Source organism: Rhinatrema bivittatum, chromosome 3, assembly GCF_901001135.1.
Source record: "Rhinatrema bivittatum chromosome 3, aRhiBiv1.1, whole genome shotgun sequence".
NCBI lineage: Eukaryota > Metazoa > Chordata > Amphibia > Gymnophiona > Rhinatrematidae > Rhinatrema > Rhinatrema bivittatum.
This window is the reverse complement of record NC_042617.1, coordinates 493,019,730-493,041,695: the sequence shown is the minus strand read 5'-3', so window position 1 is coordinate 493,041,695 and position 21,966 is coordinate 493,019,730. Positions and strand designations below refer to the sequence as shown.

The 21,966-nt window shown below is 40.9% G+C and overlaps 1 protein-coding gene across 1 annotated transcript in view; it reads right to left on the bottom strand.

Annotated features, from left to right (window-relative positions):
* Positions 1–10,034: 10,034 nt before the first annotated feature.
* The window catches only part of LOC115088125 (cytochrome P450 2K6-like), a 67,527-nt gene continuing 55,595 nt past the window's right edge, over positions 10,035–21,966 (bottom strand). The window contains exons 7-9 of the mRNA XM_029596099.1: positions 15,705–15,889; positions 12,881–13,022; positions 10,035–10,413 (exon numbers count right to left, since the gene is read on the bottom strand). Of these exons, the coding sequence (XP_029451959.1) occupies positions 10,232–10,413; positions 12,881–13,022; positions 15,705–15,889 (509 nt within the window). The 3' untranslated portion in view covers positions 10,035–10,231. The remainder of the gene's footprint in view (positions 10,414–12,880; positions 13,023–15,704; positions 15,890–21,966) is intronic.

The window sequence follows — 21,966 nt, the reverse complement described above, 5'->3', positions numbered from 1 at the left end:
TTCTTCCTCTAACTCCTCCTTCCATGCTAGAATATGATTGGATTTTTGGCTCAGTTCTAAAGATCTGATTAATCTTAGTATTCTGCTGGCAATAAGATCCAGTTTCTTTCACATTAACTATTTAGTTTTTTTCTGTTCCACATAGTGCTTTATTTGCATAAAACCAAAAATATCTGTTCACAGTAACCCATAATTCTTCTGGATATCCTTAACTAGTTACAGGGCTGATGGGAACATTAGGTGGATAGACAGCTGCCTAGAGCACCAGAAGTGGGCAGGGTGCTGAAGTTCGATGTGAGAATGGCATTTTAGAATGCAAATGAGAGTGGGTGGGGCTTCGGAGATATGGATTTTGAAAAGTTGGCACATGGGAATGCAGCTCTGGAAGTGTACAGTATGAGATTTGGAAGGGGGGAGGGGTCAGGTGGCGAGGAAAGAGAGAGAGAGAGAGAGAGAGAGAGAGAGAGAGAGAGAGAGAGAGAGGTCACCACCTAGGGCAGCAGGACACCCTTGCATTGGCACTGACAACTTCCTTTAATATTATTAGCTCTTACCCTTTCATCTTTTAAACACTGTCTCCTCCATCCCTGATATAAAAGCTGTATTGTATCTTATAGGCAGTAGCACTGATGTGCTGCTACTTAAATTCAATAGACTCCTATAGGGATGTGCATTCGTTTGTAACATATTGGCAATCCGCAACATATACATCCCTATCCGTTCTATTTGTGGGTTCGCGAAACAGATCGCAATCCCCCACGAATACAAACATATCATTAGTTTCATTCTTTTGGCTCGCAGTGATTTCTTAGCGGCCGTTTGAAATAGGAGATAGCAAAAACCAGCCCTTTCCTATGAGTCATAAGTGTCCTCACAGCCCTGTCATAGAGTGGATCAGACAGGTTGGCAAGGAGACCAGAATGCAACCTATCAGAGCTAAGCATTTTTTGCAATGCAACCAATCGTTGCTCTCACTCAGTGCTCTGTGATACTGTTCCTGATGACGCAGCACTATTTATATGTGAAGCACATGGCGTGCCACGCACTTTCTTGGCGGGGATGGTAGGGAAGTGGTCTGGGAGGTGGCTGAACTCAGAGCTAGTCTGAGTGTATCAAATCTGTATTCAATTGCTAGCTACTTCGATAGAAAAAGATATTTGTTCGATTTGGCTGCAGTGCCAGCTAGCCCTGTTTTTGTTGACCACACTTTTTTTGATTGATCTGAGATGGTCTCTCTGTCAATGCCATGGAGAGAAGCTGCTAGCACTAGCAGTGGCATTTTGCTTCTTATTTTGCCCCCCTGTGGTAGGTTGCAAGCAGCATTTGGATGTTGTGGATGGGAGATATATTCAATTTCTAGCTAGTTTCATAGAATTGCCATTGAAACAGATATTTCATCGATTTTGCTGCTGTGCCAAGCTAAGCTTTTTTGTTAACTGGCATAACTGCAGTTTGTTTTTTTTATTGAACTCATTGTCTCTCTTTGCTCTTTTAATCCAAGAAGGCAGTGCACTGGGCATCAGTTACAGTGGGTACTGGGTAGTTTTGCAGACTCATGAATATTGGGACACCGGTGGTCTCCGAAGGCAAAACCCCAGTGGACCTCTTTTATAGTTAACACTTTGTTATGTGCACATACATTATATTAGTGCACACATCAAGGCACTGTGCCTGTGGGCAGCCAGTTTTGCAGACTCACGCATATTGGGACAGCGGTGGTCTCCGAAGGCAAATCCCCAGTGGGCCTCTTTTGGAAATAATTATTTTAATTGAAATCCCTAGTAGGCACTGACATTACATCCATAATGTCAGGGAAAGCTGGACGTGGTCGAGTGATTGGGACTGGGAGAGGAGGTACCTCAAAAGGGAGTGACAGTTCCTGATTAAAGATTAAAAAGGGACCTGTTCCAATCTAAAATCTCTGGAGGGGCAGGCAGTTCCATCTGGAAAAAAATGAAATCTAAAGATGATGCATCGCCACCACCTGTTTCTGACCCTGTAGTTTTGGAGGTGAGGGAAGGGGAGGCTGAGTCATGCAAGAGAAAAGGGTGAGACCCAAAAGCAGCAGTGCGACAGCAGACTCAACCTAGTGTTGAAAATGTAGTGCAGACACAGTTTACTTCTGATTCTGATGAAGAATTACCTTGTGTGGGATTCTCATCATCAGAAATGGAAAAAGTAATAGCTGACGAAGGTTTAGGAGGATTCGTTAGTTCTGTCTTAGCCTCCACTTCAGTGCTGCAGGGGAGAGATGAAACTGATGATATTGAAGAGGAAGAGCAGTCAGCGCAGGCACAGAGTGTGATTGATGCCCCTGGCATTGCTTCTCAGGGTGCACCCACTACTTCAGCTCCAGTGCCAGCATCCACTCCGAAGGCTATAGAGAAGGCATCACAAAAGACATCTGCTATCTGGAGCCACTTTAAAGTGACGGAGGACCCGCATTTTACTCAGCATAAATACTGTGGCAGGGCTATTAGCAGAGGCAAGCAAATGGGACATCTATCTAATTTTGGCATGACGCATCATATGAAGAGGCAACACCCAACAACAGTACTGCCATCTGGGGATGGTGGCAGTACCAGTCAGGGAACCCCTTTTCCCAGGCCGTGTAAAGTGGTTGACAAGGAGCAGAGTCATCCCACACCCTCAGGCCCTTCTAGCTGTCAGGTGGAAGGCCAGCAGCCCCCTGCCATGTGTCAGAAGCAACAACCCACCATAGAGGAAATGGGGTGATGTGCATAACACTAATCCGGAGTAGGAGGCAGGCAGCCTCAAAAGTTGTAACCAGGAGCATTGGGGAAATGATTGCACTTGATGACTACCCCTTGCAGATAGTGGAGAATGTGGGTTTCAAGCATTTTCTGAAGGTCGTAGTTCCAAATTACAAAGTCTCCCCCAGAACCATATTTAGCAGAAAGTTCAATCCTAGCCTGTACAAGCAGTGTCACAGTTGCATCCAAGTGCTGCTAGCTAAGGCACAGGGGAATGTGCATTTCACCGGCGATATCTGGACCTCCATGAATGCTGCACACTCTTACCTCTCCCTGACAACACACTGGTAGGACCTGACTGAGGCAGGGGCAGGCAGCAGCATTAGTGAACAAGTATCAGGGTAGAGGTAGGCTTTACGGCACACCCACCTGTCAGACGAGGCTCATACCGCAAACAATATTCTAGCATGCATCAGACAGAGGCTGATGGGCTGGCAACTACAACAGGGAGACAGGAATCCTCAGGCAGGGTTCTTTGTCACAGACAATGGTGAAAATATGGTAAAGGTAATAACCGGCAGGTGCTATCAGAACAACCAATATTTTGCACACACTGCACCTGGTAGTGAAGTCAGCTCTGGGGTTGGAGTCCAATCACCAAGAGAATGAATACCTGCATATGTTAATACTCAAGTACAGGAACATAGCAGCACACTTCCACAGAAGTGTGAAGGCAGGGCAGATTCTCCGAGAAAAGCAGACTGATTTGGAGATGCTTCACAAGCGTCTAATTCAAGACATTGCCACCTGGTGGAATTCCACCTTTATGATGCTGCAGAGGTTAGTGGAGCTGCAGACACCCCTTCATGAACTTTCTGGTTCAATGGACATAGGTGTGCAGAGTCCCCTAGGGCATCTTGATTGGTTAGTCATGAGTCAGCTGGTAAAAATCCTACAGCCCTTCAAGGATGTCATGGAGGAGCTGAGTTCCAGAAGTGCCACCTTGGCTGACATCATCCCTATAGTTAATTTCTTGGATGAAAATTTGGAGGAAGAGGGAATGACAGCTGAGGTGCTGCATTGTCTGTACATTTTGCAGCAGCAGGTATAAGAGAGAGTAAGGCCTTTAACACAACAGCCTATGATCCCCATGTGAAAGGGAAACTTGCCCTACAGTCCAATTGTCTCTCATTTGTGAAGGACCTGCTGTTGCTAAAAGTCCGTGAACAGGAGCACCATAGGCAGAGACAGATTAGGCATGAAGCAGAGGAGGAAATAGTGAGCACCTCAGAGAGTTGTGCTAGCCCAAGCAGGAGCAGCACTGTCAGCTACAGCTTTTACTTCCTCCTCCACTTCAGTACGCCAAAGTCATGTTGCCCATAAAGAATCATCTGTTCTGCAACGGACTAGAGAGAAAGCAGCTGGCATGAGTGAATCTCAGCCCACCCAAGCAAAGGAGACACCAGCACAAATGTCAGTGACACGGTATCTCTCAGAGCCCAGAGAGGACATGCAGACAGAACTGCTGGCATATTGGGCATACAAGTCAACTGTCTGGCCACACTTAGCCAGAGTGGCTCAGGGATATCTGTCATGTCCACCAACCAGTGTGCCCAGTGAACGTGTATCTTCAACAACAGAGGATATCATGAGCCCTCACCTCTCAAGGCTGGCACCAGAGTGGATGGAAATGCTAGTGTTTTTGAAAATAAACCTGCCTTTGCTTGGGTTTCCAAATTTTCCCTGTGAATGGCAAGATGAATAAAAGCAATTGAAAGCCTTGCAGCAGCTCCAACTGCCTCCTATGCTCCAGATATTATCAGCACATGTACCTGACCTGAAACACTGTGCCTGTCTGTCCATTGTCCCGGCCATACGTCCCTACAAGGGCCTGACCTGAAACGCTGTGCCTGTCCATCCACTGTCCAGGCCGTATGTCCCTACAAGGGCCTGACCTCAAACGCTGTGCTGTCCATCCACTGCTAGACCGTACAAGGGCCTGATCTCAAATGCTGTGCCTGTTCGTCCACTGTCCAGGTCATATGTCTCTACAAGGGCCTGACCTTAAATGCTGTGCCTGTCTGAGTATAGTTCTAATATTTCTAATTTCAGTTTCATCTATTTGTATATCACTTCTTTCCAGAATATTCTTTTCCTGTTTTGCAACATTTGGAATGTAAGAACATAAAAAGCTGACTTAAGATGTTTGGAGCTTGCATATTTCATGTGCTCAATAATTTTCATGACATTCATAATATGGGCCATTTTCCCTAAATCTTTCTTAGGTGCCAATTATTAATGTTTCTAGTACTATAGAAAACTGGTGGTAGTTGCACTCTAGTTCATCCTGTGTGTACCCACAGTTCACAGAGGCAATGTGTAAACTTCAAAGTCAACATAGGTTGATATTGTAGATTTGGGCTTGAATAGTGGTTTTCTTATTTCTGAGAGCTCTTCATGTTCCTTTGTCATCAGCTGAAGTGCATATGTACAGTTAATAGCTTCTGGGTATTCACAAATAATCTCCAACTCAGTTCTTGCTTCACAAATGGCAATCTATATTGCTCTAAAAGCATCCTCTATTAAATTATCTTTCAGAAATGAAAAAGATGACATTTTCTTCTGGCAGTGAACTAGTTCAATAAGAAGTGACAGATCAAACCACAACATACCTGCACAAAGGAAATCCTCTAATTCTGTGCCTGTCAGTCCAGGCCTTACGTTCCTATAAGGGCTTGACCTCTATCCTCGAATTCTGTGCCTGCCTGTCCATCCAGGCTTTACGTCTCTACGAGGGTTTGACCTCTAATGCTGTGCCTGTCCTTCCAGGACTTATGTCCCTAAAAGAGCTTGACCTCTATCCTCGAATGCTGTGCCTGCCTGTCTGTCCAGGCTTTACGTCCCTACGAGGGCTTGACCTCTATCCTCGAATGCTGTGCCTGTCCATCCAGGTCTTATGTCCCTACAAATGCTGTGCCTGCCTGTCAGTCCAGGCTTTACGCCCCTACGAGGGCTTGACCTCTATTCTCGAATGCTGTGCCTGCCTGTCCGTCAAGGATTTACACCCCTAAGAGGGCTTGACTATCTCCAATGCTTTGCCTGTCCGTCCAGGCCTTATGTCCCTAAAAGGACTTGACCTCGAATGCTGTGCCTGTCCATCCACATTTGGAATGTAAGAACATAAAAAGCTGACTTCAGTTGTTTGGAGCTTGCATATTTTATATGCTTAATAGTTTTCCTGACCTTTATAATATGGGCCATGTTCCATAAATCTTTCATAGGTGCCAACATTAATGTTTCTTCTAGTACTATAGAATACTGAAGTTCTTGCACTCTAGTTCATCCTCTGTGTTCCCATAGTTTACAGAGGCAATGTAGGGTACAAAGTCAACATAGGTCGATATTGTAGATTTCAGTGGGAGATGACATCAGTGCTTCTTTTGGTCCTAATAGCTGAACCCTCATGCAAATGGAAACCTCAGTCTCCTGCAATTCAAAATACTAATCCTTCACAGTATGAATCCTTAAGTAAAACAAACAATTTCCTTTTTGTTTCAGGGCAGAGAAGAGAACTTCCTCCATCTTGCTCATGAAGTCATGATCTGTTTGCACATGCTTAAATCCTAACAATTTGTATCATTATACACCATTATACACTCATTTCGCGGAGCCCTTTCCTGCTCAAAGGAAAGGGAACTCTCCCCGAGGTAGCCGGCCTATTTTTTAGCACTGGTTGACCCATGTTGAACCGCTGTTCACATGGCACCCTCCTGCACATCGTCACGCTTTGAAGGCACATGCTCCACTCTAGGGGCCAACCCATTCCACGGAGCCCTTTCCTGTTCAAAGGAAAGGGAACTCTCCCTGGGGTAGCCGACCTATCTCTTAGAACCTGTTGACCCATGTTGAACTGCTGTTCACATGGCACCCTCCTGTACGTCGCCACGCTTTGAAGGCTCGTGCTCCACTCTAGGGGCCAACCCATTCCGTGTAGCCAGCCTGTATCTACCCTCTGACCCATGTTGAACCACTATTCACATGCACTCTCCTCCACCTCGACCTTGAAAATTCTCGTTTGTATAACTGCTCCGTCCACAAGATTTTAAAAGACCAGCAACAGCTCACTAGACACCAATGGAAACACCCCACTCTAGGGTCGAACCCATTCTAGGGAGCCCTTTCCTGCACAAAGGAAAGGTAACTCTCCCCGGGGCTAACCTGTCTTGCCCCTATCAAAACCACAGGGACCTATCTACCTCAGTTCTGCCAGCCTGTCTTTCTCCTATCAATCTTCTGCCACTCTGCCTTGCTGCCATACAGCAGATGACTCACTCAACTCCTTTTGGTGTTCTTGCCACCATCATGGTTCCTTAGTGTGTTGGTGCTAGTCTTTCTGCTTGCTATGTTCCCCCTTCATTGTGCTGTAGGATGTTGATGTTACTTGTCTTGCCGCTTTGCCTGTCGTGCTGCCTTCGAGGGTTCATGCATCTGTTATCGGTGCTCTCTTTTGAAACTGTGGTGTGTTTTTTATACTCTCGCTGCTGCTCTGCACCTTTATTAAAGCACTCTTGCCACTCCTGGTACCCCTTTGCCCCTTTGCAGTGCCTTAGGCTATTCATGCCACTTTAGTGCCACTTTGCCACAGTCTAAGTACCTTGGAGCTCTTTTCTCATTCTGATGATTCCTCCCCAGAAGTTTCATCAGAATTGATAAGAAAACTCTAATTCTGCAGCCAAAAATAGGCTGCAAATACTTCCCCCATTGACTTTAATGGGAAATCGGAAAACAAATAAAACTAATTAACGAATTGGTTTTCCCCCCCAATGAAAGCAATGGATTTGGGTCCCAGCGAAACGAATTCTGAATCGCAACAATTTTTTTCCTAGTCTCCTTTGTCTATCCCATATTCGCAATATATGTTTAATAAAAGGATTCCTTATTAGAGATGTGAATCGTGTGATCGATCGTCTTAACGATCGATTTTGGCTGGGGGGGGGAGGGAATCTGATCGTCGCGGTTTTGTTTTTTTTAAAATCATTTAAATCATAAATCGGGGGAGGGCGGGAAAACCGGCACACTAAAACAACCCTAAAACCCACCCCGACCCTTTAATAAATCCCCCACCCTCCTGAACCCCCCCAAAATGTTTTAAATTACCTGGGGTCGGGTGGGGGGTCCCGGTGTGATCTTCCACTCTCGGGCCACGGCCATGGCACTGGCCCGAGAGTGCCATGGCCTGAGAGTGCCATGGCACTGGCCATGGCACTGGCCATTTCTATTAACGCAACCTTTGCCCTGTCATATGACAGGGCAAAGGTAGCGCCGGCGCCATTTTGGTTCCTGTCCCCCGACGTCACGAGCGCAGGAGATCGCTCCCGGACCAGGGACTTTTGGCCAGCTTGGGGGGGCCTCCTGACCCCCACAAGACTTGCCAAAAGTCCATACGGCCGGCGCCATTTTGCAATACGGCCCGAGTGCAGGAGGTCGCTCCCGGACCCCCGCTGGACTTTTGGCAAGTCTTGTGGGGGTCAGGAGGCCCCCCCAAGCTGGCCAAAAGTCCCTGGGGGTCCAGCGGGGGTCCGGGAGCGATCTCCTGTGCCAACTCCTCTCTGATCTCCATCTCAAGTTTTACCTCTACGCTGATGATGTTCAGATCATCATCCCCATCCAGAACTCCATGATGCACTAGAACATTGGGAGAAATGCCTTACAGCCATCAACTCCCTGCTCACCAACCTACACCTCGCCCTCAACACGAACAAAACTGAACTTCTACTCATCTCACCTCACGCTGCCCCTGCACCTCCGCCATCTGGTACCTCCAAACTCCACCTCCTCTCAACACAACCAGCTGTGAGAGACCTTGGAGTTCTCCTTGACCACCAACTAAGCATGAAGAACTACATAAACTCTATTCTCAAAGCCTGTTTTTTCAAACTCAACGTACTTAAAAAACTCAGTCCCCTTCTTCACACCCAAGACTTTCGTACAGTCATACAGGCCACCATATCATCCAAATTAGACTACTGTAATGCTCTTCTTCTAGGACTCCCTTACTCTTCCATCAAACCTCTACAAAGGTTACAACATGCCACAACGAGACTCATTGCAAACTCTCGTCACCCCTATACTCAGAGACCTACACTGGCTCCCCATAGCCTCTCGTATTATCTACAAAAGACTCACCATAATGCATAAAGCAATTTACACCCACAACTCCAACTGGCTAGACCTATCCTTCACAACACCCAGTCCAATCGACAGACTAGAACGACCAATAAAGGCACCCTAGTTGTGCCCTCCCTTAAAGCAGCCCATCTCACCTCTACACGTGACCGTGCTCTCTCCATAGCAGGTCCCACTCACTGGAACACACTGCCGCCTGACCTACGCCTTGAACAACTTAAAAAAAAATTGAAAACATGGTTGTTCAAACATGCCTACCCAGAATAAAAACTCACACCTCCTCCAATAAAAAAATAGACCACATTGCATCTGTTCCATCTTCCTCATACTGAGGAACCATATGTTGTTATCCTCTCTCCTCGTTCACACCGAGGAACCATGTTAATGTTAATGTTACTGTTACTTCTCGTCTATCCTATTTAATTATTTACCCTCCTCCCAGTTTCTAATTCCCTGTTAAAATGTAACTTCCATACTTTACCAGTTTTGATGTAAACCGGCATGATGTCCACAACTAATGCCGGTATATAAAAATGTGGGGGATTTATTTTAAAGGGTCGGGGTGGGTTTTAGGGTTGTTTTAGTGTGCCGGTTTTCCCGCCCTCCCCCTCCCCCGATTTACGATTTTTGACGATAAATCGGGGGAATTCCTATTGTATCGTGCCTCTAACGATTTTTGACAATTTAAAATATATCTGACGATTTTTTAAATCGTCAAAAAACGATTCACATCCCTATTCCTTATTTCACCAATTTTTATATTCTGCATAGCTTGCCACAGTAGAAACTCTATAAATGTCTTTTCCCAAATACTCTGTTATAACTATACTTACTTCTCTTCTCTTCCTTTTTACCATTTGACTATTGATCGTAGCTGTGCTGTTGGTCAGTAATGCTTAAAATTTGGAATTCCTGGCCCCCTTGTCTTTTCTCCTGATAAAAAAAAATTGCTCATATAACTCTTGGTGGATTTTTTCCTCCAAATATGCTGAAACACATTTTTTAGGATGATTAAATTTAAACTCTGAGATTGTAGTTGGCAAGGACTGAAATACATAATTAAGCCTTGGCAAGATATCCATTTTTAACCTAGCTATTCTCTGTAACCAAGATAAGTGATAATAATCATTCCACTTTGCTAAGTCATTACAAATCTTCTTTATCAAACAAGAATAGTAATGATGGAGTCATTTTGTTTTTATCACAGAATCTTGAAAAAATATGCCACAGGAAACTGGGGGCACTTGATTATAATCTAGATACAAGGGAGTCAGAAGATTGGTTTTCTTTCAACTTAACAACTGAGTATATAGATATGTAACTGTGTCTGTTCAAGAACGTGGCAGAGCACAGAGCAAGTAGGGCATGGGTGGAGATGTAGTCCCAACTGCAGGAGTGAGGTCAAAGTGAGTTACACCAGGAGGAGGACGGAAGATGAATTTCTGTAGCAGGCTTGTAAAGAAAAGGAAAAGTTCCATTTTGGCAAGTGTCTCACCCATACAGACCCTCCGACCTGAAAGAAAAAGCAAAATTGAATTCAGAAATTTAAAAAGTGGGATCTCATTTATTTCATACAAAATAAAAATACCTAAGAAGGGCTAAAGTATTTCACCAGATATACTAAGGAAATATTTGAATTTGGGGACCTAAAAGTAGGAATGTACATTTGTTTTATTTTGTAGTTTATAAACATTTTTGTGCATGTAAAATCATATCTACATGCAACTAAAATTGATTTTATGCATGTATGTGAACATTTACACAAGTAAACATGCATTTTACACACATAAGTAATGAAACAAAATGAAATTTAAAAAATGCAATAAAAAATGAAGGTAGGTAAAATGAAATAAATAAAATGATTCCAGTGCATACCCCTATGCTATAGCTCAGCAGCCATGACAAAATAATTTAATATGCATACTAAAAAGCATGAAGACACTAGCAAGCACATTAAACCAGTCTGAAAAAATGTTACACACTAAAATTACTATATACTTGCATGCCAATGAAATGAGGCTTTAGGGGACACAAACCAAATAGCATGGTATGTGCTTCATCATGCTCTATTTAGCACAAATTTGTATCATACTAGGTGTTCACATTTTAGCTCACATGCTATTTCAAGGGCTCAGCTAAGAGGATGCACTGGAGCTCTGTGATGGACTGTTAGAGCAGGAGAAGATGTGGGGGTGTGTAGGAGAGGATAGGAAGAGACAAAGGAATAGGAGAGAACAAAAGGAGCATGCAGCCAAAAAGGAAAAGAAAACAATGTACTTGAGCACTTCCAAACAAATTCCATATTAATTTACGTAAGAAAAGGTATTTCAGATTTGCAAACATTGAACAAGGTATAAAGCACAAGGTTTTAACTAATGCAAATAAAAGCTCATCCCACAAGTTCCAAACAAACACTAAGGGGCAGATTTTTAAAAAGTACGCCCGCGCGTACTTTTTTTCGCGCGACCGGCGCAAACAAGAGTACGCCGGATTATAATAGATATGCGCGTAGCTGGGGTCGGCGAGCATATCCAGGGTCAGCGTGCAAGGTTGCGCAAAATCGGCAGCCTGCTCACGCCAAGCAGCGCAGCCTCTGTGCTGTGTGGATAAAATAGATATGATTGTGTAGGGGGTGGGGAGGAGAGGGGAAGGAGAAGGAGAAGGAAGGCTAGGCAGGCGGTTAGGAGAGCAAAAGTAATTTACGCACTCCAGCTGGCTGCTGGCACGTGCTTCCCTGAGACAGTAGCTAATGCTGCTGTCCCAGTCGGCCTCCGTCTCTGCTCCTCCCCGCCCAGACCATGCCCCCAGGCCCACCCCTTTTTCAGGGCCTGGTACTTGTGCATATATTGGCACTTATGCGTGTGGCTGGGCCCGTTTTAAAATTACACAGCACGCGCAGGGCCTGGCCATGCACATAAGTACTGATTTTTACACGCGCCAGGCATTTAAAATTCGGCCAATACTTTATAGTTGGCTCCAGATTATTTGAAAAGCAGAGATTTAGACTTAACCTATCAAAAGTCCAGACATTCACAAAGACCTGGAATCACGTGGCCCAGATTAGCTGGAAATCACCGGCCTAATGCTTTTCAATTGCTATAAACTTTCTCCTAGACAGAAGGTCAGTAACATTTTTTTCTCTTCTTTATGAAGCCAAGTTTAAAATATAAGCCATTTTCCCCCTTTGTTAATTAAGTTAAAGTAGCCCCCTCAAAATGGCACACAATAAGCCAAATATAGACAAACTTTATACTTGGCCCCAGATAATTTGAAAAGTAAGGATTGACTTAGCCAGCCAGAAATTCAGTCATTCAAAGAAACTTGGAATCACACTAGCTATAAATTATGCCTTATACACAATGAAATATTCAACAATTTTGACAAATTTTTAGTCTGAAAATGCATTTTTTGTCTAATGAATGTAGATTTGTTTTGGAAGTGCATAGGACTGTGTCAATATGTCTCCTTTTTGGCACCTTCCTTTCTCACTCTCTTCCAATTCCTTCTCTGTGTTCCTTGCCCTGTCTCTTACAACATCTCCTACTCTAAGAGTCCCGTTTCTTCCATCAGTAACCCACAATGCTGCCTGTTGGATGAACCCTTGAAACAGCTGAAAATGTAATATCTGGTCTGAGGCAGGTGTTTAATGTCAGATATTAGCAAGCATGTGCTACGTATTTTATTTTTATTTATTTATGAATCTATAACCCACTCGATCCTAGGTACTCGATGGCTAACAATTTACATATATAATTTAAAAAAAGTGTAAAGAAGAGAGCATACCACATTATTTAGTGTGCTCCTAGTAAATTTTCATTTAAAAATGGTTATGTGCTTATTTTAGCAAATGTACCGTAATATCTGTTCAGGCAAGGGTAGTGTATACTCTACTCTAGGCCTTTAGTGCATAGCCCAGTATTCCAGATGTACACTAAATGGCCTTTTAATATGAAAGCAGCAAACACAAAAAGTCAGATTACCTGCGGAAAATGGCATGAATGCATCTTTCTTTACAAAATTTCCAGCTGAATCAAGAAAATGCTGAGGATTGAACTCTTCTGGTTTCTCAAACTGAGTCTTGTCTTTCAGTACTGATGTTAACAATGGGATGATATAGGTTCCCTAAAATAAAAAGCATGTGAAGTTAGATTTAAACAAAGCAATGCCTTATTGTTTATTGCTGCAAAGGTTTACACTGAGGATACAGAACTGACTTGTTGGGTTAGAGGATGTGAGTATCTTTAAAAAGATAATGATATGCCACTGAGGGGGGCTTTAAAAGGTGCCAAAGAAAGAGAACCAGTGGCACTTGCTGCTGATTTAGATTTTTCTCTTCACTTGGGAAAGGTCAAGGTTGGAGATCCTGTGGAGAAATGCAGCAGTGCTTGTAATTTTTTTTTTCTCTGTCTGTCTGGATACCAGTGAGGTGAGCACTGCCTGCTCAGAAACTAATTAAAAAAGTGTTACCAGATTGACAGCATTTTTTTTCAGGGCCTAGTGGTTACAGCAATGGGCTACGACCCACGGAAACCAGGGTTCATATCCCACTGTCGCTCCTTGTGAGCTTGGACAAATCACTTTACCCTGTATTGCATATATTCCACTTCTGAAAATACTTACTTGCTTGGAATTACCATTTTGTCAATAGCCCTACCAGTTCATGCAGACTTTCATCTAGACTCTCCAGTACTTCACATTGCACCCCAGTACATTCACCCATACCATCTTTGAAAGAGACCTAGAACTGGCACATCATCTGGGGATCACGCATACAGTATAAGGGCTCAGGCCAAGCTCTGGTAGTCTGGACCAATGAATAGGTCAAGACTGCTTGATGAATCCTGGGGTTCAACAAATGCAATTTTTGAAAGTCTTTCATGGGCAAATGAAAAAATGTGATTGAATAGACAAAGAATACCCAAAGAGTAGCAAGATGGCAACAATTTTATTTTATTTATTTCAGTAAATATTTGATTTATTTTTAGCTAGAATTGTTCCAGCTATTAATTAATTTTATGTATCTTTTAACTTAATTTGTTTTTGATTGTTTCTTTATAATTTTTATTTTTATATTATTTTTTATTTTTTAATTTTCATCCAATGTAAACCACTTTGACAAAACTGATTTTATAAAATAGTATATACATACTTTTAAATAAATAAATGGACCAAAATCATTAAATACCATCTTGCTACTCTTTGGATATTCTTTGTCTATTCAATCACATTTTTTCATAGATTGAACATACATATTTACACATAAAGAGTATGTAAATCATTGTATTTTTTGTGTTTTTATGTATATGGCTATATTATAGTATGTCTTAATTTATTATTTATTATTATTTTAGTTCTTGTTGGTATTTATTTATTTATTTATTTATTTAAGTTTTTTATATACCAACATTCAAGACAATAGTCCCATCATGCTGGTTCACATGAAACAGGAGTGCAAAATAAGCTTAAACTTGAACAATTGTGCGGAAAAAGCAGTTACATGTAACAGGGGAAATTGAACTTGGAGTAAGAAGGAAAAAAAGGAAAAGGAAAACCAGATAATTACATATAATTACATTGTAAGAGGTAGCTAATAGTGATATTGATGGTGATGTGTGTTGATTGTTGTTTGGCTTCATATGTCTTAAATGGTTTTAAATGGTTTTATATATATTTATATGTTTATACATGTTTTATATGTCCTGATGATTAATAAAGAATTAAGAATCCGTGGTATTTACCGGTTCTTTTCTCTTGGTTGCTACTGCAATATTGGACCGGTTTCCGGTGTGTTTTTTTGGACCTTCCAAGTATCTGTCTGTCCTGCACCTTATCTAGAATTCCTAGGATTAAATGCTCTCAAAACAACTTCAATCACTCTAAACATGCAGACATTAACAAGTTTGCCTAAATTCCCTCTGTGTTTCCCAATACTGAACACAAAAATAGGCCCTATGAAAGGAGCAAAGGCAGAAGCAGCAAGGCATCTTCTGTGTTCAGTCTCTCCTCATGCTAAAGCTCTCACTAGATAATGGGGACTGGTAATTTGCATACGCTTCAGCATGGAATTCTCATCAGCCCTAGCTTTAGCAGGACTGACATAGCAAACTGACAATCAAAATCTGCAGCCCTGATCCTCCTTCATTGCTCACTCTATTTCAGTCCTGCTCAACCCTTGTAACTGGATGGGGAGAGGAAGACAGAAAAAAACTCTCTCCCAACTGATTCCTTACCATCCCAGAGGCTTTTAAGTTCCCAAGAGTTTCCCTATTCTTGCCAGCAATGATAGCAAGAATTTGAACAAGAATTTCTCCAATTTGAGCTACAACAAGTCACTTCCCTCAGGGAAGACACATATCCAGTGATAAAGGGAAAACATGTCACATCCCAGCAATGTTTTCTTACAGCCCTTGGACTCAGTTCAGTAAAAAAAAAAAAAAAAAGTATTTGCCCTCTTATTTTAAATTTTAAAACTTGGTTATACCTATCTGGGCTCAGGACGCCCCCATGTGTCCTATAAATATATCCTGATCAAACCACTGTCCAGAGGGAAGGCAGTCTATAACCCTGTGTGTGTAACTGAATAATGCAAAGGTAGGCAGTCTGGTGTTGTGCTACATTGTTTGATAAATAAAGTCAAAATTGCATTAGCAAAGGCGGAGTCCATGTGGCTTTGTGTCTCCAGCCTGGGAATCACTGCTTGGTTTCCAACAACATGAAATAAATAAATAAACTTTTAAAATATAAGAAATCTTTAACTTCATAAAAATGGAACAAATCAAAAACTTTAAAATTTTTTACACTTACTTTTGGTAGAAAATAACCTTTAAAATTGGTATCTGTGGTAGTCTCATGAGGTAAATTCATTGGAACAATATCTGCAAACCTTTGAATTTCATGGATGACTGCATCAGTATATGGCATTTGTTTCCGATGATCAATTTGAGGCTGAGATGATCCTATGACTCTTTCTATCTCTTTTTGAACTTTTTCTAAAATTTCATAAAATAAGGGAATACGTGAAAAGAACCAAATTCAATGTATATTTTTTAGATAAGCAGTAGGAATTTCTTCTCCCTTCAAAATATCCAGTAAACATAATCAGGTTGAATAATCCACCCCTCCTCCCCATATTTTGGCCTCCAAGAGGCATATAGTAGTTCAGTAACAACAGATTTTCCCAAACATCTATTGTCATAGAAAGGGATATTTTGTAGCTATTTGAGCTGTTTTCAAATTCTCCAAAAGATATTCACAAATACAGATGTTTGCGAGATGCAAGAGGTAGTGCTTATCTACACGTTCTATTATTAGATTTCTCCTCACTTCTTTTCCAATCCATAACTAGGAATTCACTCAACTATACATAGGGTGATGATTACTTTCCTAGAGGACTCCATCTCAAATATTTTAATTCTGCTCAGAGTAAGAATAAGCTCAGCTGGGCTTCTATTTGTTCCATTATATTTTGTGGGAGGAAAAATCAATTTTTTATTTTATTTTTCTCATCCTCCTTTGGCATTTTTGAGAGCCAGCCCTCCATCATAATATTTTATTTTACTCTATTTGATTACTTTTGAAAGGAAGCCAAAACAAAATCTTGGGGATCAATTTAAAAAAGATTTGCTTCTGGCTGTGTTTAAGGAAAGAGTTATTTGATCTTCATTGCACCTCTCTTACTGATGACCAGTTGGATGAAATCAGATGGTCACTTGCCACAGCTGAAACACATCTGATGTTCATTTCTCACAATTAACAACAGCTTATATAAAAGAGGTCTGAAGAGGGTGGTGCTTGTCTTTCTACTTGATCTAAGAAGAATATGTGTTTGAGGTACAGCTCAGTTACTCTAAAGGCCTGATTTTAAAAGGCATTTACTTGCATAAACATTGGGTTTACAGTATAAATTTTCTCAAAGTAAGTGGGCTTTTGAAAATTGCTATAATATATGCCATTGAATTGTCCATAGGATTTACTTGCTTAAGTACATTTTACTGGAGTAAATGGCTTTTGAATATTGCTACGATAATATGTTACATTTATTCACGTTAACTCCTTTGAAAATTAACTCCTAAGAGCATCTACTATTTTTATACTTATTGTATGAGCAACTTAACATCCTGCAGCAAAATATTTCATCTCATCACAGCTTTTGAGTTGCTTACTGAGAGTGCCTCTTACTGTGATTCAAGCGGACTACAGTTCTTGTCTTTAGCTGTATGAGAGGATACAGGAATTCCATCTAGGCTACCTAAACAACCTGTCTGCTGAAAATCCAAATATACTACATCTACTGGTTCACTTCATCTACATGTTTATTAACTCCTTCAAAAAAATGAAGTAGATTTGTGAGGCAAGATTTGCCTTGGGTAAATCCAGGCTGACTGTATTCCATTAAACCATGCATTTCTATATGTTCTGCGTTTTTGATCTTTAGAACACTTTCCACTATTTTTCCTAGCACTGAAGTCAGGCTAACTGGTCTGTAGTTTCCCGGATTACCCCTGGAGTCCTTTTTTAAATATTGGGTTTATATTAGCCATCCTCCAGTATTCAGGTACAATAGATATCCTAAAACCTCTATAAAAATAGAGGTACAATAGATATCCTAAAACCTCTATAAAAATATCCTAAAACCTCTATTAAAAAAACCTAACCTGTCGACAGCGGACCCAGCGAACTTCCGTCCTATAGCCAACCTGCCTCTCATCGCCAAACTCATGGAAAAAATAGTAAATAAACAACTCTGGGAATACTTGGAAGAACACAAGATTCTAGCTCCGTCGCAATATGGATTCCATAAATCACTAAACACTGAATCCCTTATAATTTCTCTCTCAGACTCCATCATCCTGAGCATAGATAAAAAACAACCATACCTACTCGCCCTCCTAGATCTATCTGCGGCTTTCGACACGGTTAACCATGCAATCCTTTTAGACCGGCTGGCAGACATAGGCATCTCTGGTACAGCACTCAACTGGTTCAAATCCTTCCTCTGCAACAGATCCTTCAAGGTTAAAATAAATAACAAAGAATCGCATCCGGTCAGTTCCAACCTGGGTGTGCCCCAAGGATCTTCACTTTCACCAACCCTCTTCAACATATACCTCCTACCTCTCTGCCACCTTCTCACTAAGCTAAAGATCAAACATTATCTCTATGCGGATGATGTTCAAATTCTCATTCCTATCACTGAAACTCTACAAAAAACCCTAAGCTTTTGGAATAGTTGCCTCCAGGAAATCAACACGCTCCTCTCCAGTCTCAATCTAGTCCTCAACACTAACAAGACTGAAATCCTCATTATCTCTTAGGAAGACAACATCCCTCTCATTAACGTTCCTTCCTCTCCTTCCACTAACCTCAATCACTCGCCTTATGTGAGAGATCTGGGCGTGCTCCTGGACAACCAGCTTAACCTAAAAAAATTTGTAAACAACACCACTAAGGAATGCTTCTTCAAACTGCCAGTCCTAAAAAAGCTGAAACACCTCCTTCATTTTCATGACTTCCGTTTGCTACTGCAATCAATCATTCTCTCTAAAATGGACTACTGCAACTTTCTGCTTCTTGGTCTTCCTGCAAACACCATCAAGCCCCTACAGATGTTATAGAACTCTGCGGCCAGGATTCTGACGAACACAAAAAAGGAGATCACATCACTCCCATCCTCTACAGCCTCCATTGGCTTCCCATCAAATTCAGGATCCTTTACAAAGTCCTTACCATAATTCATAAAACCTTACACAATCTCTCCCATATTGATCTTACCATCCATCTTCATCCTCACACTTCTGTCAGACCGATCAGAAAAGCCTATCAAGGCACTTTATACGCCCCTCCTACAAAAACATCCCTAAGGAAATGAGCCCTATCTACAGCAGGCCCGCCTCAATGGAACGCCCTCCCATTGGATCTCCGTCAAGACCCCTGCCCGATATCTTTCAAAAAAAAAACTCAAAACATGGCTTTTTAGAGCAGCGTTTCCAGACTGAGGACACCAGTTCATAACCACTCGTTAGCCTGACCAATTCACGCTAGCATGCCTTTACCTCGTGACCATCTATGCTCCTACCTAGGGTCTACTTTCAATCGTTCCTACCTAATGTCTTATGTCACTGTTTCCTACCTATCATCTAATTTCAATCGAACCTCATCTATGAGCGAAATGCTCCATTGTATGTCAAGTTCCCCTAGTGCGGGACCTCAGTCCCTGTCCTAAGTCTCAGATCACCTTCAGATACGCACTTCTATTTATGACCCTTGGCCAATCCTTGGAAGTTTTTTCTACACCCTTCTGCTAGAATGATATTTTATCCTCCAGCTCATCAACTTGCTTTATCATGTTTATTAAGTATTTCAAGTTTTCAAGTTTTGACTAAGTATCCATTAACCATTTTGAGTAAAATCACATAGCTCTACAGATTACTTCAAGCCCACATTCTATCTAGTTACTTGTTTTCCATTGTTTTATTTCAACGTTTCCCTCTTATTTTCAATGTTACACACATTTGCAATGTTTTTTGTTGAAAGTTCACGCATTGTTATTTGTTCCATGTAACGCTCTCATGCGATGTTATTGTTTCATTGTAAACCGGTGTGATTTGTATGCTATACAGGAATGTCGGTATATAAAAGTTAAAAATAAATAAAATAAATAGATGATTTTAATGATAGGTTACAAATTTTTATTATTAGATCTGAAATTTCATTTTTTAGTTCTTTCAGAACCCTGGGATATATACCATCTGGTCCAGGTGATTTACTACTCTTCAGTTTGTCAATCAGGCCTACCACATCTTCTAGGTTCACTGTGATTTGGTTCAGTCCATCTGAATCATTACCCATGAAATCTTCTCTGGAACGGGAATCTCCTCAACATTCTCTTCAGTAAACACCAAAGCAAAAAAATTGTTTAATCTTTCCACGATGGCCTTTTCTTCTCTAAGTGTCCCTTTAACCCCTCAATCATCTAATGGTCCAACTGACTCCATCACAGGTTTTCTGTTTCAGATAGTTTAAAAAGTTTTTACTGTGAGTTTCTCCCTCTATGGCCAACTTCTTTTCAAATTCTCTTTTAGCCTGCCTTATCAATGTCTTACATTTAACTTGCCAATGCTTATCCTATATTCTTCTGTTGGATCCTTCTTCCAATTTTTGAATGATGATCTTTTGGCTAAAATAGTCTCTTTCACTTCACCTTTAAACCATGCCAGTAATCATTTTACCTTCCTTCCACCTTTCTTAATATGTGGAATACATCTGGACTGTGCTTCATTATGCACAAAAATTAGCATTGCAAAAAATATGTACTTTTTCTATTTATTTTATAAATAGACACTTGTATATTTCATGTGCAAAAAAATCAACTTGTTTGCATAAAACAAATACTTTTTATTAAATGCAGCAAAGTATAAACCAAAATGCATATGTAATTGAAATCACCATTTGCCAATATCACCACCAGTTCAACCAGACCATCTCCAGTTCACCAAGATCTTCCTAATATGTCACCCTGAACTCCCCACAGTTCACCCAAACCTCCCACCCAAGAATAGTGGACAACAGTTGACGCTAATATCAATTGCAGTAGATAATTAGCAGGTGTAAAATTGTGTGAATAAGTTACTTAATATATTCACATAAATCTCTTATATAATAGCAACTTACACGTTTCTCTTGCCCTGCCTTGGAAATCACTTAGATCATCTCTTTTGTGTGCAGGTAAATGTCTGTGGAAAACCAAAAATATGCACACACTTTTGATGTTTACAAATATTATGTCCCATGTGTTGCATAACCTTTGCCTCCCTCCTAGGGTCCCACTGGTTTATCCTGCTATTATAATTTTTGTAAACTAAAAAATTTTTATGGTATCTTTGAGGATATTTGCTAAAAAGCAATAACTTTGACTTTATGTTTTATCAAACGAACTCTCAAGGGGTGGTATCAGAAAAAAGTGCTCACAGTCTCACAGGCTCTTGCCCTATACAGGGCTGCAACCCTTCTCATGTGTTGGCACTACTGAATCGCGTCATCTACCATTTCCCCTGAGAGCGTTCAGTTTTTTGTTTTTACTTTTATCCCTTTTTACTTTTCAGTTATAGAATATAACACCTAATAAAATTATTCTTAAAAATAACACCCATCCGTTAAGTGAATTTATGTGATGAAATTACTTATCTCTTTGTTTGTGTTCTCATTATTAGTTATACCAGTATTTATATTGCGCTTGCTGTCAGCTGTCTGCTGTCTTCCCGCCTGCCCGACATTGACAATGTTTCGGCGCAGGCTGTATAGGGCAAGAGCCTGTGAGAGTGTGAGCACTTTTTTCTGATACCACCCCTTGAGAGTTCGTTTGATAAAACATAAAGTCAAAGTTATTGCTTTTTAGCAAATATCCTCAAAGATACCATAAAAATTTTTTAGTTTATTAAGAATTTGAGGAAGTGAGCCATTGTTATAAATTAATTATATTAGATTCGGAGGAATATAAGATTTTTTGGCCGGTAGTAAGTAAAAGATGGCTACTCAATGGGAAGACACATTCAGTTTCTCGCAAACACATTTACAAGAGATTTTATCAGCACCATCAGTGTTTATGCCTGGAAATCAGGGAGAAAGTTGGGAAAATTTGGTCCGTTTAAATAAAAGGATGGCAAGAACAAATTTACATTATGGGACATTGATTGAGTATTGTAGAGTTCAACGAATCCCTAGGGGATTGCGTATAATGAAGAAACCCAAATTATATGTAGAATTTGAAGATTTTCTGGTAAAATGGAACCAGATCCTTAACAAATGTTCTCTTGACCTTATGCTTTTGGTCATAGAAAGAGCTAAAATGTTAATGGAAACCTTACAGATAGAACATGAACAGTTGTTGGAAAAAATTAAAAACCAAAATTTAGATAATTTTGATGCTAAATTAAAAGAGTTTCAGGAAACCATAAATGAATTCACAGAGGAGGTCAAGCAAGGCAAAACCAGTAAATTTGTTAGGGATGAACAAGATTATAAAAAGGGTTCTATATATTACTGGATGAATCCACAAATGAAGAGGACT